The 13,098-nt window shown below is 40.6% G+C and overlaps 1 protein-coding gene across 5 annotated transcripts in view; it reads right to left on the bottom strand.

The window, feature by feature from the left end:
* DPP6 (dipeptidyl peptidase like 6) overlaps window positions 1-13,098 on the bottom strand; it is a 547,876-nt gene that overhangs the window by 163,580 nt on the left and 371,198 nt on the right. For all 5 annotated transcript variants that reach the window (XM_017826535.1, XM_017826536.1, XM_017826533.1 and 2 more), the window contains exons 2-3: window positions 9,119-9,233; window positions 1,530-1,628 (exon numbers count right to left, since the gene is read on the bottom strand). In XM_017826535.1, coding sequence (XP_017682024.1) covers window positions 1,530-1,628; window positions 9,119-9,233 — 214 coding nt within the window. The remainder of the gene's footprint in view (window positions 1-1,529; window positions 1,629-9,118; window positions 9,234-13,098) is intronic.

Below are 13,098 nucleotides of genomic sequence, written 5' to 3'. Positions count from 1 at the left end.
TCTGGCAAGGCTGCACTGGAGTCAGTAAGGGGACATGACAGGATTTTAAAACAGTCAAGATCAGACTCTTAATAAAAGTTTATATTGCTTTAGCATTTGACCATAATTGGAACAGCACGGGAAATGTTACTTTTTTCACAGAAGATTGCAGTTCTATGGAAAATAAGCCTTATATCCACATAAAGTGATACTCATCAGTGGGAGGAATATTATAGCCAGCTCTAGGGCAATACTTCATTCTCTGTTCCTGCAAAAGTTTACTTAATTCATTATTATTCCCTCCACTATATTCTATTTGTTATACTCTAGCAAATAAAGAAAATAGCAGTTAGGTTCTCAATAAAACACCTTTTCCTTCATTAAGGCCATTTGGAATACCCATGCTAAAAGGTAAAGGATGCTGGATAGAAAATTTTGAACTGCAATGCAGATATTTCCGTTATTATTCCCAGAAAGTGGTTATGGGGAGCAGCATTCCCACACAGAACACAGCCTGAAAAAGAGCTCCTGCCCACTGGCAGGTGTGTTTTTGAAGGTGTGTATCATCTGCAACTGCTTTCCCCTCTACTTGAGTGGGTGGGAGAAGTTGCAGCTGGGGAATATGTTAATTCAGCACTACCCTTTAACACTCACTCTTTTCATTACAAGTATTAAAATTGTTCCCAATGGGCACAGCAGACAAGGAAAGCTAAACACAAGGAAGGACTTGATCCAGTTTCCCATTAAATTCAAAATAAAAACTAATAACTTCCATGATAATAGGACTTGGACAGGAACTTACATGAACAGCATACAACAAATAATTTTATTCTTGCCAAAGCTTGTTTTGACTGCAGCAATTTCCACTGAGAGCTGGAATCTACATCCCCCAAAGTAGCTCCACTCCAGCAAATACAACATGCATTAATTCAAGTATTATTTGGTTTTCCCCTGACTGGAAAATGTAAGGCAGCAGAGGATAAAAAGAGCACATGGCTTGTGTGCAAGCCCCAGCCCAGCTGCTGCTGGACCACTGTTTGCCTGTTGCTTAGCAATGCTTCACCTCTATGCCAGGAAAAAATGTTTTGATGAGGGAATATAAATCCGCAGTTTTGTTTATGGTGAAATAATAACTGATGGTGCTCCAACCACTTCTTTAAACCATGCGCTAACAACACTTACTAAGCCCTGGAAGCTCTTTGAGACAAAGGCTGTAGTTTTCCATGCCTATCTATGAGCCCATGGGAGAGCCCTAGGTAAAAAGTTATAACAGAGCAGTTTGCATGTTAAAGAGGAGAAAAACTGGAATAGGAATCTAAGGATTTAAAATAAGAATCTGAGCTGGGCAACCCGCTCTAGCTGCCCTTATTTGAGCAGGGAGTTGGAAAAGATGATTTCTAGAGTTCCCTTCCAACTCCAACCACTCCTTGATTCTATTATTTCAGAAGCAAAATAAAGAACTGGAGGAATAAAGGAGGACATGAAAAATAGATGGGCAGGGAGCAAGGAAGCAAAGCAAAGACACTGCAAAATGCTTATGCCTCACTCACCAGTTATCCATTTAGCCTCTGGGTCATGAATTTTGAAATCATCACTAAAGAGATCTTCCACTGTTATCTTCTTCTTCTGAGACAAGCTGTTATCTTCAACTGCAAAAGATTTAAAACCAAACTGCCATTAGTTCAGCTTTGAAATGTGCCTGAAAGTACAGGAACTGTGAATAGTGCCATGCAAACATCTTATTTGGAAACAGTCCACACACAGCTCCCTTCCCATATTTGGTGTTATAAAAGGACCATCTAATGGTTCATTAACAGAAACCTCTTTGTTATTCATACCTGCTCTCAACAACTACAAAAAGGCCAAGACATGGTCCAAAACATACATTTCCAGACAAAATGTGATCAAAGAAGATTTTTAAAGTCATGAAAACACCCCTGTAGATGTCACAGTGATATATAATGTCAACTATTCGAAGTATATTAAAGCTACTTAAAACTAAAACATTTCTGAAATCATTAGATACATTTTCAAAAAGCATTTTAAATGGCCAAGCTTTTACAGCTTATATTTTTATTTCCTTAAAAACTGTCATGCAGAACCATAGTTGGAAATATATTTAACTTTATAAGGGCTCATGCGCATTACTTCAGAAATTCTCAAAAGATTTTCCATGGGAATCAGACTCTTGGTTGCAGAAATATGTTTGAAAAGTCTGTGAGACATAACCCTAAATCCTTAGGTGTTGCATAGCTGGCCCATGCTAGTTTTAACTTTTAGTGAAAAGATATACAGTTTCATTTGCAAACATGGAAATATCAAAGCTGAAAATTTTAGAGAAAAACTAAACCCAACAATTTTGATTAATATATTCCTTCTTTCCTGTCTTCCCATCAAGTGCATTTTTTTTTTGTTATGACAAGCAGCCACCCTCTATGAAAAATTTGTTTTCAACATTCAAGTTTTGCTGAAATAATATTTTCATGGAAACATTTCAGTCAGCTCTTTCAAAGACAAGATGAGGCTACATTCTGAGTATTTGCACAGCATCTCTCCTCACTACAGTATCCTCATACCTGAGGTCTATTAGCATCCTGCAGCCTTAGTTACCTTTAACTTTGTTTAGTGCTAAACGTACGCTGAACATTCATGATTAGAAATGTGGAATCAGACTTTGAAGGCAATTAGTAGAAGGAAAAAAGTCTTCTTTACTATACTAAATTGATACCCCTGAGCTACCTGAAATGACAGAAAATTACCTGTGAACAGTGTTTTGTCCCACTGAAAGATGTTTCAATACAAACTATCATTTTTACCAAATTAAATTATATTCTTCAACGTTCATATTCTTCCCAAGTCTGGCTGAGGTTTCAATGACGCTGCTCAATGTGGCTTCCGAATACCAAAACACAGTAATACAAGTCCTCAGCCAAATCCCTCCATGTGACAGCACTATGCCAAGTTATTCTGCATAATTTTATTTATCAAAATGGAAAATATAGGTGACAAGAACCTCAGGAAACGGTTCCAGTTAGTTTCCACCATGGTGCAAGTCCCCAGAACTGGATACCCAGGGAGGTCAGGCAGAGCAGAGCAGGAGGTCGGAGCCCACGAACAGCCCTGGGGTTACAGCTGTTCCAGGAGCTGCTTCCCAAATGCCACCCTGAGGAACACAGACACCCTCTTCCCCACCATGTGGGCGTAAGGACAGGCACAAAAAAACCTCTGTGGTGGAGATTTGGGAGGGGCAGGGTGGGAAGCCCTTTGTATTCCCCCTTTTTGTGCAGGATGGAGACAGCCAGGCTGGGAGCTGCATCACCTCTGTACCTTCACAGCACTCAAACTCCTCGTAAGGGACAACAAGAGGAGGCAAAGGCAGCACCTGAAGTGTGCACATGCAGGAGCCTCCCTGAGGCATGAGGTGAGATTTCCTTACTGTCCCCTTAGTGTAAGAGCTGCAACAGGTCCTATATTAAACAATAGACCACATTAGTTTCGGCCATAGAGCTGGGGAGAACACAAGTAACCAAATAAATCAATCAATGAATTTTAGTAAAAAAAACAGACTTGTTGACCTCCCCTCTAACAGGCAGGTAAGTCAGAGTGCTGATTAAGAATGCCTGCTCTATTCCTCTGGCCCTATTTAGAGAGGAAAAAATGCAATTGTGGGATCTCAGGCACCCTCCCTGTCCTGAGCACAGTCTCTTAAGTGCCTCAGGGTGTCTAAGCCAGCTGGTGGACACAAGTTGTGTCCACACCCAGCTGCAGGGACCTTTAGGCCTCCTTGGTCTTACAGAAGGACTGCACTGAGCATGTGCCACCACATTTTGTACATTCATGTCTCCTGGCCCAGCAGACCCAAATGTCAGCATGGCAGCAGTGCAGGGGGCACAAGGAGTTGTGATGTGAGTGCCAAGTCAGAAACTCAGCATCCAAACATCAAAGTTACGTGCTGAGAGAACTGAATGGAAACCATTTTGGTTTTGATTCAACATTAAAGGCATGACAGGAACCCTGTGTTTTGGTTCATCTGCCTGCACTTCATCCTTGAAGTGTGTGCACCCGGACAAACATGGGCTGAACTGACAAAACCTGGCTCTCCAGAACACAAAAAGAACAAAGATCCTCCAGAAACCCAGGAAATTCAAACAGAAAGGAACAAGGAGTGGACCTCACTGCCTGTTTTGCCTCCTCTCTTTCAAGCTTCCTCTCAACTCCAGCAATGCTCAGAGGCTGCTTGATGGCTCAGAAAGTTTCAGCCACCTTTGGATGCCCACCTTTCTTTCCATCACCACTGGTGCTCTGCTACAGGCAAACATCAGATGCTTTTCTCACACACCTCCTGGGTGCATTGCAAGCACGAGGGTGTGTGGCCAGCACACCAGAAGCTCCTTTCCCACCTCAGCATACCTGCTTGATCCCTGGGCAGACCTAGCCCCTCTTTTCCCCCAGATGACCTCTCCGTGCCCGAATGGCAGGGACCACACCAGGCAAACAGGCAGCCTTTCTCCTTTCTGAAAAAACCCACCTTTTTGTAACAGTGTATAATATACATTTATATATAACTACTGTGAACAAACAAATTGCTCTCCTGCAGAGCTGGTCAAAGCATATTTCTTTGCTCTTCCTGAGTATCAAAAGTCATACAAAGCTTTCTAGGCAATGCATTTGACTGTCTGACAGCATGTTGTGAATTAATGCTTGGTACCATCTCTGAAAAATGTTTCCTATGGATTTCGCAAAAATTTTAATGAGGATTTGAGTGTACTTTCTTTTATTCATTTAAAGGTCAGATTTGAAAGGAGAAAGCTTGCTGTATATCTCAACAAAGGTTTAAATATCAGGAACAGATGTGGAAAAAGTCCTTGTTTGCCTCCATTTCCAAACAGAGGGGATGAGAAAGCAGCCTCTACCTAAGCAAAATGTCTAATGGAATTAGAGGAAGGCTTTATTTTACTCAAAATTTCTGTAGACTGGGTCCTCTTTTCAGCTTTGCTATGTGTGTGTGTATGCACAGACATGCACATTTATAAAGCTTTGCATGCCTTTATATAAATGCACAAAGAACAGTGCCTGGATGGGACCTCTACAGGCGCCATATGCTGTGACAAATGAGCAGCCACCAATTAGGGAAGGCTCAGACCCACTCTGTTATCATTTGTATAAATAGTTTCACATTTTTCAACGGTGGGTGGAATGGCAGGACTCATACACACATGAAATCAGAGAACCTCAGCACAGGCAACAGCACATGCTGTGTACTGTAGTGTAATGAAATGTCAACTTTCACACAGCCACTGGTTCTTTTGAGAATGTTGTTCTAGAATGCCAAAGGATAAACAAATCATAGAAATGTTGAAATGTTTTCAGGATTTCATAAAATAAGACGCAAGCATCAGGTAGCAATAAAGCACTGCTACTGTAATGACCATGTCTGCTGAATGCAAGGACCACTGATTCCAGGTTATGAGCTAATCTTGAAGGAGGGTGAGTGACCTGCCCCTGAGAAATCCATACCAGTAAGGATTTCAGCCCTTCTGTAGCTGAATCAAGAGTCAAAACCTTTAAAGATTTGGGCTGATTTGAAGAAGAATCTTGAAGAGACATACAAATCCCCTTTTCCCCCAATTATTAAATACCTTAATCATTATCTGTCCTGCTAAGCAAATCTTCCCCATCTTCTACTTTACCAATTGTTCGTACTTTGCAGAAGACTACCCAGGAGACTACCCAAGTTTTCACAGTACTGGTGCAAGTTAAGGGTCCAGTTAAGCAATTTACTTTTTCTGAACATGGACTACATGTCTACATGCTGCAATCTACCCCATATATGTTTCAAATTACTCTCTGTAGGCACTGTATGATGTTCAGCACTGGGTTTAGAGCATCTGCATTTCATGCCGTGGTACTGAACTGCAAAACAGGCCTTCAAACCAACACCAAAATACTTAGACAAGAATAGTTTCCCAGCCAGGAAGAGGGCTGAGATAGACAGAAACAAGTAAGGGACTCAGAGGTAAAATGCAAAAGGTTATTTGTACTGGTAGGACAGTGTCAGGCTGGACTCTAACATTATCATCAGAAGGAAGACTTAAAAACAGTTGAAGCATTCTCAGGAACTGTGCTCTTCCCAAGCCAGACTGCATTACCCCCTTCAAGACATTTGCAGTGAAGTGGGAGGTTTGTGTTTGTGTGTTCTGGTTTGGGCTTGGTTTTTTTACCTCATGTCACTCTCATCAGCTCCCCATGAACATCCATGAAACTGCTTCACCTCCTTTCTTCACTGTTCTCCCACCCCTTCCTTGCCTCTTGTTCAAGAATCCATCACTTAATTTTCAGTTTGGCTACCAAAGGATAAACATTTCTTCTTCCAGAGAACTATTTTATGGCAGGGAAACACAGACTGTGCTTCTCCTTTTGGACAGGCTCCTCCACCTTCCTCACTGCTTCCTTGTTGGGACCTGCTATCCCCAGTCAGCATTAGCAATGTGATATTATTATGTTTGTCAAATCAACCTCTATGTCTCACTTAGCACTAGCTGGTGGGAAATGCCTGTGAAATGAGCCTTCCATTCCCTTCTGCCACAGCACATCCTCGTAACAAGTTCCAGGGCCAGTGGCTCAAAAGAAGACTGAGCTCAGCTGCTGCCAAGCCACAGCAGCAACCTAAGCTCTCTAATTTACCCTTGGCAGAGTCTCACCATGAAGCACTCTGGATCCATAATAAAAACAGGAGCAGTACTGAGCTCAGAGTTTTTGTATTTGCATGTAGGACACAGATCTGAAACATCAACAGGGCAAAAACCAACCCAAGCCCCATTTGCCAGCAGATCAGGTAATCAGAAATCTCAGAAAACATGAATGGAAATTTTAGTCTAGAAAAAGACTTTGCATATTTCTAAGTTTTAAGCACAGGAAATCTCTCAACGGTTCTATTTGGAGTTGTTGCTGATTACATACTAAAAACTGTGTGATTTATGTGTGTGTGCATATATATCCCAAAGGGAGAATATCTCTGTTTATGCACACACAAATATAAATACACAAATACACTATTTATAACTTGATGTGACTATTTCATATTCCCACTTCACACTATGTAAAATAGAAGGTCATTGTAATAACTGATATTTACTTGTATCTTCCTAAATTAGAGAACAATAACTACAGAGTCTCAGTGCTCACTACACCTTCTCTGTGTAGACACTTACCTGGACAACAGCACTGCAGTATCTATACTCATGACAGTCATTACAGTGGATTTTATGTGTGGTTTTCTCTGTGGGAGTAGGAGAAGTCCTAAATGAGATCTATAACGCATCCCAGAATTTAAACCAGAGCTGCTAAGTCAGACCAGATGTCATTCTGAACATTCTTCCAAGGAAATTGTTATTACAGGTGGTCTTGTAAAAGGAAAGACTTGTGACTTCAACTGTATTTAAGTCTGTACAGGTATGTTATGCTTCTCCTCATGTATCCATTATATGAAATCCTGCTTTTGATAGAAGTGGCACCCATGGCCCACTGTGGTCCATCTGTGCAGTGCTATAGCTTCAAGACAGCTTCTTGAGGTATGGGCTTAGGAATCTAGGCTTTACTGTGCATCTTTGAAAAGCCTCTGACTGCATTTCTGTAAAACTGAAGGAAACATTCCCATATCTAATAAGTTGTGCCTGATGTGAGTGTAGTCCACACACCATTCCCCAAAACAGCTCAGAGATGAACAGCGCTGTCCAAAGGTGTTGAATTCGAACACCAGCAAAATTAATTTAATAAATGATCCTTAATTAAGTTTAACCTTAATTCATTTCATTACATAATTACTCTGGCATGACTATGTGCTATTTACATTTACATTGAAAAGTTCTGGATAATATGAAACAAACTGAATACGGCATGAAAATAAATAACCAAAAGGGTAATATAATGATTGTTTCACTCATTTTCAAATTAACTCAGTGCAATCCTGTATTGCTTGATTTGCCCCTGTCTCCAGTTCACACAGCAGGATTGTGGGATAAGAACTGTGTGAGGGAGGATGGCCCAGACCAGCTGGACTACATGTCAGTTCACACGTAATGAGCTGGAAATTTCTGCCACACAACTTCCATCTCGTTTTTCCACTTCACCACCCTGTTCTCTTCCATTTCCTATGGTTTCATTTCTCCCTTGCCTCCATTCTCCTCCTCAGCTCTGTGCTCTCTGTCCTGCTGTTCCCTAGATTATATTACTCGCATAAACTCATCCAAGAAGGAGCCCCTTTTCTTCTCCTCTACATCCTACTCCAGGGGACCTTTGCCTTCTCCTGTGGTTTGTAACTCCTCACCCTTTCTGAGACTGAATTCTCTTTTCTGTGTCTTGTGTCTCACTTTGTTTGTCATTTCATATTCAGTTCACAATCTTACCAGAGCTGGGAAAGCATGTTAGTTCAACTCCCTAAGTAGGCATGGAAATTTACAGGGCTGTATAAATATATAATAATCAGTAACCATAATGACACCACATTAAAATTCAAGCCAACAACCTCAGTACCTACTAGAAGAGAAGTAATTTACAGAGGTTACGTGCACAGAACTTTGCTGAAACTTGGTAAGGGGATTAATTTAAAGAATTCCTTACTGGGAAGTTACTAATTATTTTCTGTGGTTAAGTGTTATCTGGTAAATCATTATCTGAAATTGTTTTGTAAACACCATGGTCTGAACTGCAAATCAATCCAGCTAAATGGGACAGGATTTAGGTGCCTAGGCATAGGCATTGGTCTAGGATATGCCACTCCACTGGCAACTGCTGCTCCACATAGACATGAATTTCAGGAGTTCCTGTGTCCTGACTGACTGCCCTGTGTGGGTGTCTCCCCTACCCTGGCACATTTAAGATGACACTCCCCATCTATGCTTAGGCAGTCAAGTTCCAGGCCTGTATCCTCAGCTCAGCAGCCCTGATTTTGAATTGAAATGTAAAATTCTCAAACAATCTTTCTAAGAAAGGCCTTGAACTCGGCATCACATCAAGACAAAGACAGGAAGGAGCATTTCTTTGATGCTGACTTTTCAGTCAGTTTGTAACCCCTTTACCCTTGGAAGTGTAAAATTACAGAAGAAAAACAGAATGGGAGTGAGTTAAAGGTTATAAATACCTGGTGTCAGGAGTATAACAGAGGTGACAATCAGGGAGCAGATAACGAGAATAACAAGTAAGGCAATTGCAATTCCTTTCCAGTTTCTTTGAGGAGGATTACTCCCCACCAGTTCCTAGAAACATCAAAAGAAAATGGACATTTAGAAAGGGCACTTAGACAAGGAAACAAGCAGCAGAATCCAAATGCTAAGGTATGTCCTCAGAACTACACCCTGCGATCATGGCGGGTGAAGACCATGAGCCAAATACAATCCATCCTGTTATAATACATTGTGGCAATAATTGAATCCATCCCAAGTCATTACACAATGAAGAAATGCAATGTACCCACAGGATGCTCAATAGTGAGACCCACACTCCCCATCTTCTCCTGGCATATGGGCACCTGCTGCCCAACCCAGCACTCATCCAAACTCACTTATCAGTGCTGACTTCCTACCAACCCTCATTAAGTCTGGCAATAAGGAGCTTTACAGTAACTTCCAAGAGACTTTTACAACAAGATGTCAGAGCAGAATACAGGAAGATAAATAATTCACGGGGGCACGCATGGAGATAAAAATCAATACGGATATCCCCGCAGTGAACTTTTCTGCCTTCCCAGAAAACATCACATCTCCTCAGGGCAGGCGGTGTGCATTCCTACGCCGGTAGGTCGAAGGAATTGAAGACAGGCTTCTTGTCCAGCATATACATTAAATTTAATCACATCCTTAAAACTTTACAATAAAAGCTCCATCACCATTCACTGATTAGCTTTGGCTTCACTGTAGTTGCACCATATGTTCTGTCTGCGACGTACACAGCACCCCTGCTCTCGAGGCTGAGGGGTTTATGAAGTGCTGCGTTCGCATTCACAAGATCTTAAATATTTATTGCACTTTATTCCTTTCATGCTTTTTGCTGGATTCCCCTTAGCATTTTGCATTACATGTGATTTCATGCACGCACTGAAGCAGCCCCAGGAACTGTATGAAATATCAGAGCACTCCAGTTTCCTGGAAGGCTGAATTCCCTTAAAGGATCTGCCCTCACAGCCAGAACAACTCTGGATGCTCCTCCTCCTAGTCAATCTCATCTATTTAGGATTTTTGCCTCATTTCCTTTATTATGAGAGATGGTGTGTCTAGAACAGAGCTGCTGGAACTTCTTTAGAAGTCTGTTCTTTTTTTTTTTTCTAATTTAAATTTTTCATGATTATTTCTTCTGTAATTCAGAGTTTGTTTCATTTACTGTAACTTTTCTTATACACAGCAACAAGACTAGATCAGGGAGGCCTGGCAAACCTCACAGATTTGATTTCAGAAGATGCTGGAAAATATTTTTCAGCATTTCCATATCAAGAATTCACTTCACAAAGAAAGATAATGTTGAGACTCTCTTTATGTTGGGGGATCTATCCATTACAAAGGCTATAAATTTGCAATGGAAAGCCAAGTCTGAGGCATTAAACGTCTGAGGCAGCATCTGTACTCCATTGCTTATTCTAGTTCTGGAAAAGACACAAGGGTTCTCTTTCTTCCAGCAAGGATGGGTAGAGGTTAGCACACCCTCCCCTCCTTGCCTTTCCCTCATTTGCACTTGCCTATTGGAAATGAAAATAATTAGAAGGAACAAATGTATTATTATTGGTACTGGAGAAAAATCTGAAAGTAGGTCAGGAGCCTTGAGAAATGCAATTTTCCAAAACAAGTAAACAAAAAGAATATAAATACTTCCATTTCTATAGACTCTTCACCCTAAGCATGAATACAAATGTTAATTAATTTAGTCTTCTAATGCTGTTTTTAGGAAACTGTTATGGTCTCTATCTTTCAGGTGATGAAAATAGGCACAAAAGAGAGTCTGTGCCTTTCCTAGGAAAAGAAAATGATAAATAAGCCAAGTAAAGAATCCACGGTTTCTTAGCAAGTGGCAAAAATATTCTTTCTTTCACAGCAGGGCACAGGGGGACCTAGAGGGATGACAAGAATACTGGGGAGAAGCAGCTGAGAAATCCAGACAAGCCCTCACAGTGTCTGGGGACAGAGGTAAAACAATGACAGAGTTACAGAACTAACAGTCACAGTCCTTAAAATTATCTAATGCTCTCACCACAAATGGTCAGCAGTTTTAAAACTGAAAAAAAAAAAAAAATAGATCATGGACTTGAATTATATCTACAACCCAGCTGTAGTTCAAAAGCTTAATAAAGCCTTGCATTAAGTGTGGTTTCCCCATCCACGAGTCCCGAGTGTGACAGAAATACATACACATACTTAAGCTTTCAGGATATCTGTACTTTCGCTGAATCCATTATCAAGTCATAATTCTATTAATTCTTCAGGCATCCAATCAATATTTGAGCAAAATCTCAACAAAAAAAAGACTGGGAATTTCTAGTGTATCAAGGGGAGGAAAACTATTCATAAGCAAAACGCTGGGGTTCAATACACTGCAAGGAAGCAGAAAAGAACATTTTCACTTTCTTTTCAAAATTCTATCAGGAAATTTCTCTTGATAAAAAGCAAGAAGAGATAAATGACACTTCAAAGAAAGACAAACAGCTTTATTCAGCACAGGCTTGGAAAGCTACTTTTTTTTCCCCTCAGTCATTTGAAGTCTCTTTTGATAGAATCCCTTACAGCAAAACTCCAGACACATCATACCACAGGTATGATAGCACTGATACCTCAGACCCTTCCCATTTGTATTTCTGTTAATTCCAGAGAGATGTTGCTGTGTCACTGCGACCAGCTTTGACCTCCAGGAGATTACAACCTCACCAGAGGCCTGTGATACGCCATGGCAGCAAACTCCTACCTTTCACTTGGATTTCCCAGCAGTGAACATCAGCTGCCTATTCACACTGCTCAGGAAAGCCTCTGTGCTTTGGAACTGAAACCAGGAAGGTGTTTAATTAAGCCTTAGGCAGGTACAGATTGAAGCACATAAATAATGTTCTTGAAGTGGCACCTCAAAAGGCTTGTTTCCAACACACAGCACAAAGCTAGAATTTGCCCTTTTCCCGAAAGATCCCAGTTTGAAGACGTAAACAGGGAGATCTAAATCAACCAGCAAGCAGATGCCCTTTGTGACCATGGCTGTTAATCCCAAAGATACCAACTCTGGTTTTCATACTCAAATCTGAGCATATGACACAAACAGAAATAAACCAAGCACACACAGTTTCTGCTCTGAGGAAAACAAGATGATAGAAAAAATTAAAACAAAGTCACTCATCAGTAGGAACCACCTGCTCTCTGCTTCACTCTAACACATCTGTATGACCTCTGCAAGAAAGCTAAAGCCCTCCAGCCTGGTTTTCTCTTTCTTTTCCTTTGCTGTTTGTTTTTCACCTCCCTCTTCCTCTTACATGAAACTTTAATTGATTTTGGATTCAGAAAGTAAACCAGATGTTACTACAGGTTTTAACATAAGCATACTTCATTGATGCTGCATATTGAAAACTGTAAACGTTATCACTTTCATCTTCATTTATGATTGAAAAATATCACTACCCACCTGTGAAGTTGACTTTGAAGCCATAAATCCAGACAACCTACAGTATTTTAAGACTCTAAAATACAGATCTGTGGTGACATATTTTCCTGCCTGTGAAAGAATCACTGTACTGACATGTTATGGATGAAGGCTGGATGTGCTCCGATCCAAGATGCTGTCAACAAAATTATTTCTGGCATGTTTATTTGAAACCTGTCAAAAGTCTGCCAGCACAGTGACCACATTACAAAATATAACAGTTTCTTAAAACAATTCGTCAAGCACAATTTCTTTTTTTTTAATCATGTCTACATTGCTAAATGAAAGAAGGACAATACAGACATCACTTGTCAAGTTTTGGCATTATTTAATTAAAATTATACATCCTGGACCAAAATCTTTGAAGGATCAGTAGTGAGAGAGTCATGGTGGGCTTCTTAGTCTTTTTCAACACAGAGCTGCCACTTCTGTGCAATAACAATAAATCCCAGGTGT

This window comes from Lepidothrix coronata, unplaced genomic scaffold (genome assembly GCF_001604755.1).
Source record: "Lepidothrix coronata isolate B3197 unplaced genomic scaffold, Lepidothrix_coronata-1.0 Scaffold128, whole genome shotgun sequence".
Taxonomy (NCBI): domain Eukaryota; kingdom Metazoa; phylum Chordata; class Aves; order Passeriformes; family Pipridae; genus Lepidothrix; species Lepidothrix coronata.
The sequence above is the reverse complement of the archived record's forward strand: the minus strand, read 5'-3'. Positions and strand labels throughout refer to the sequence as shown.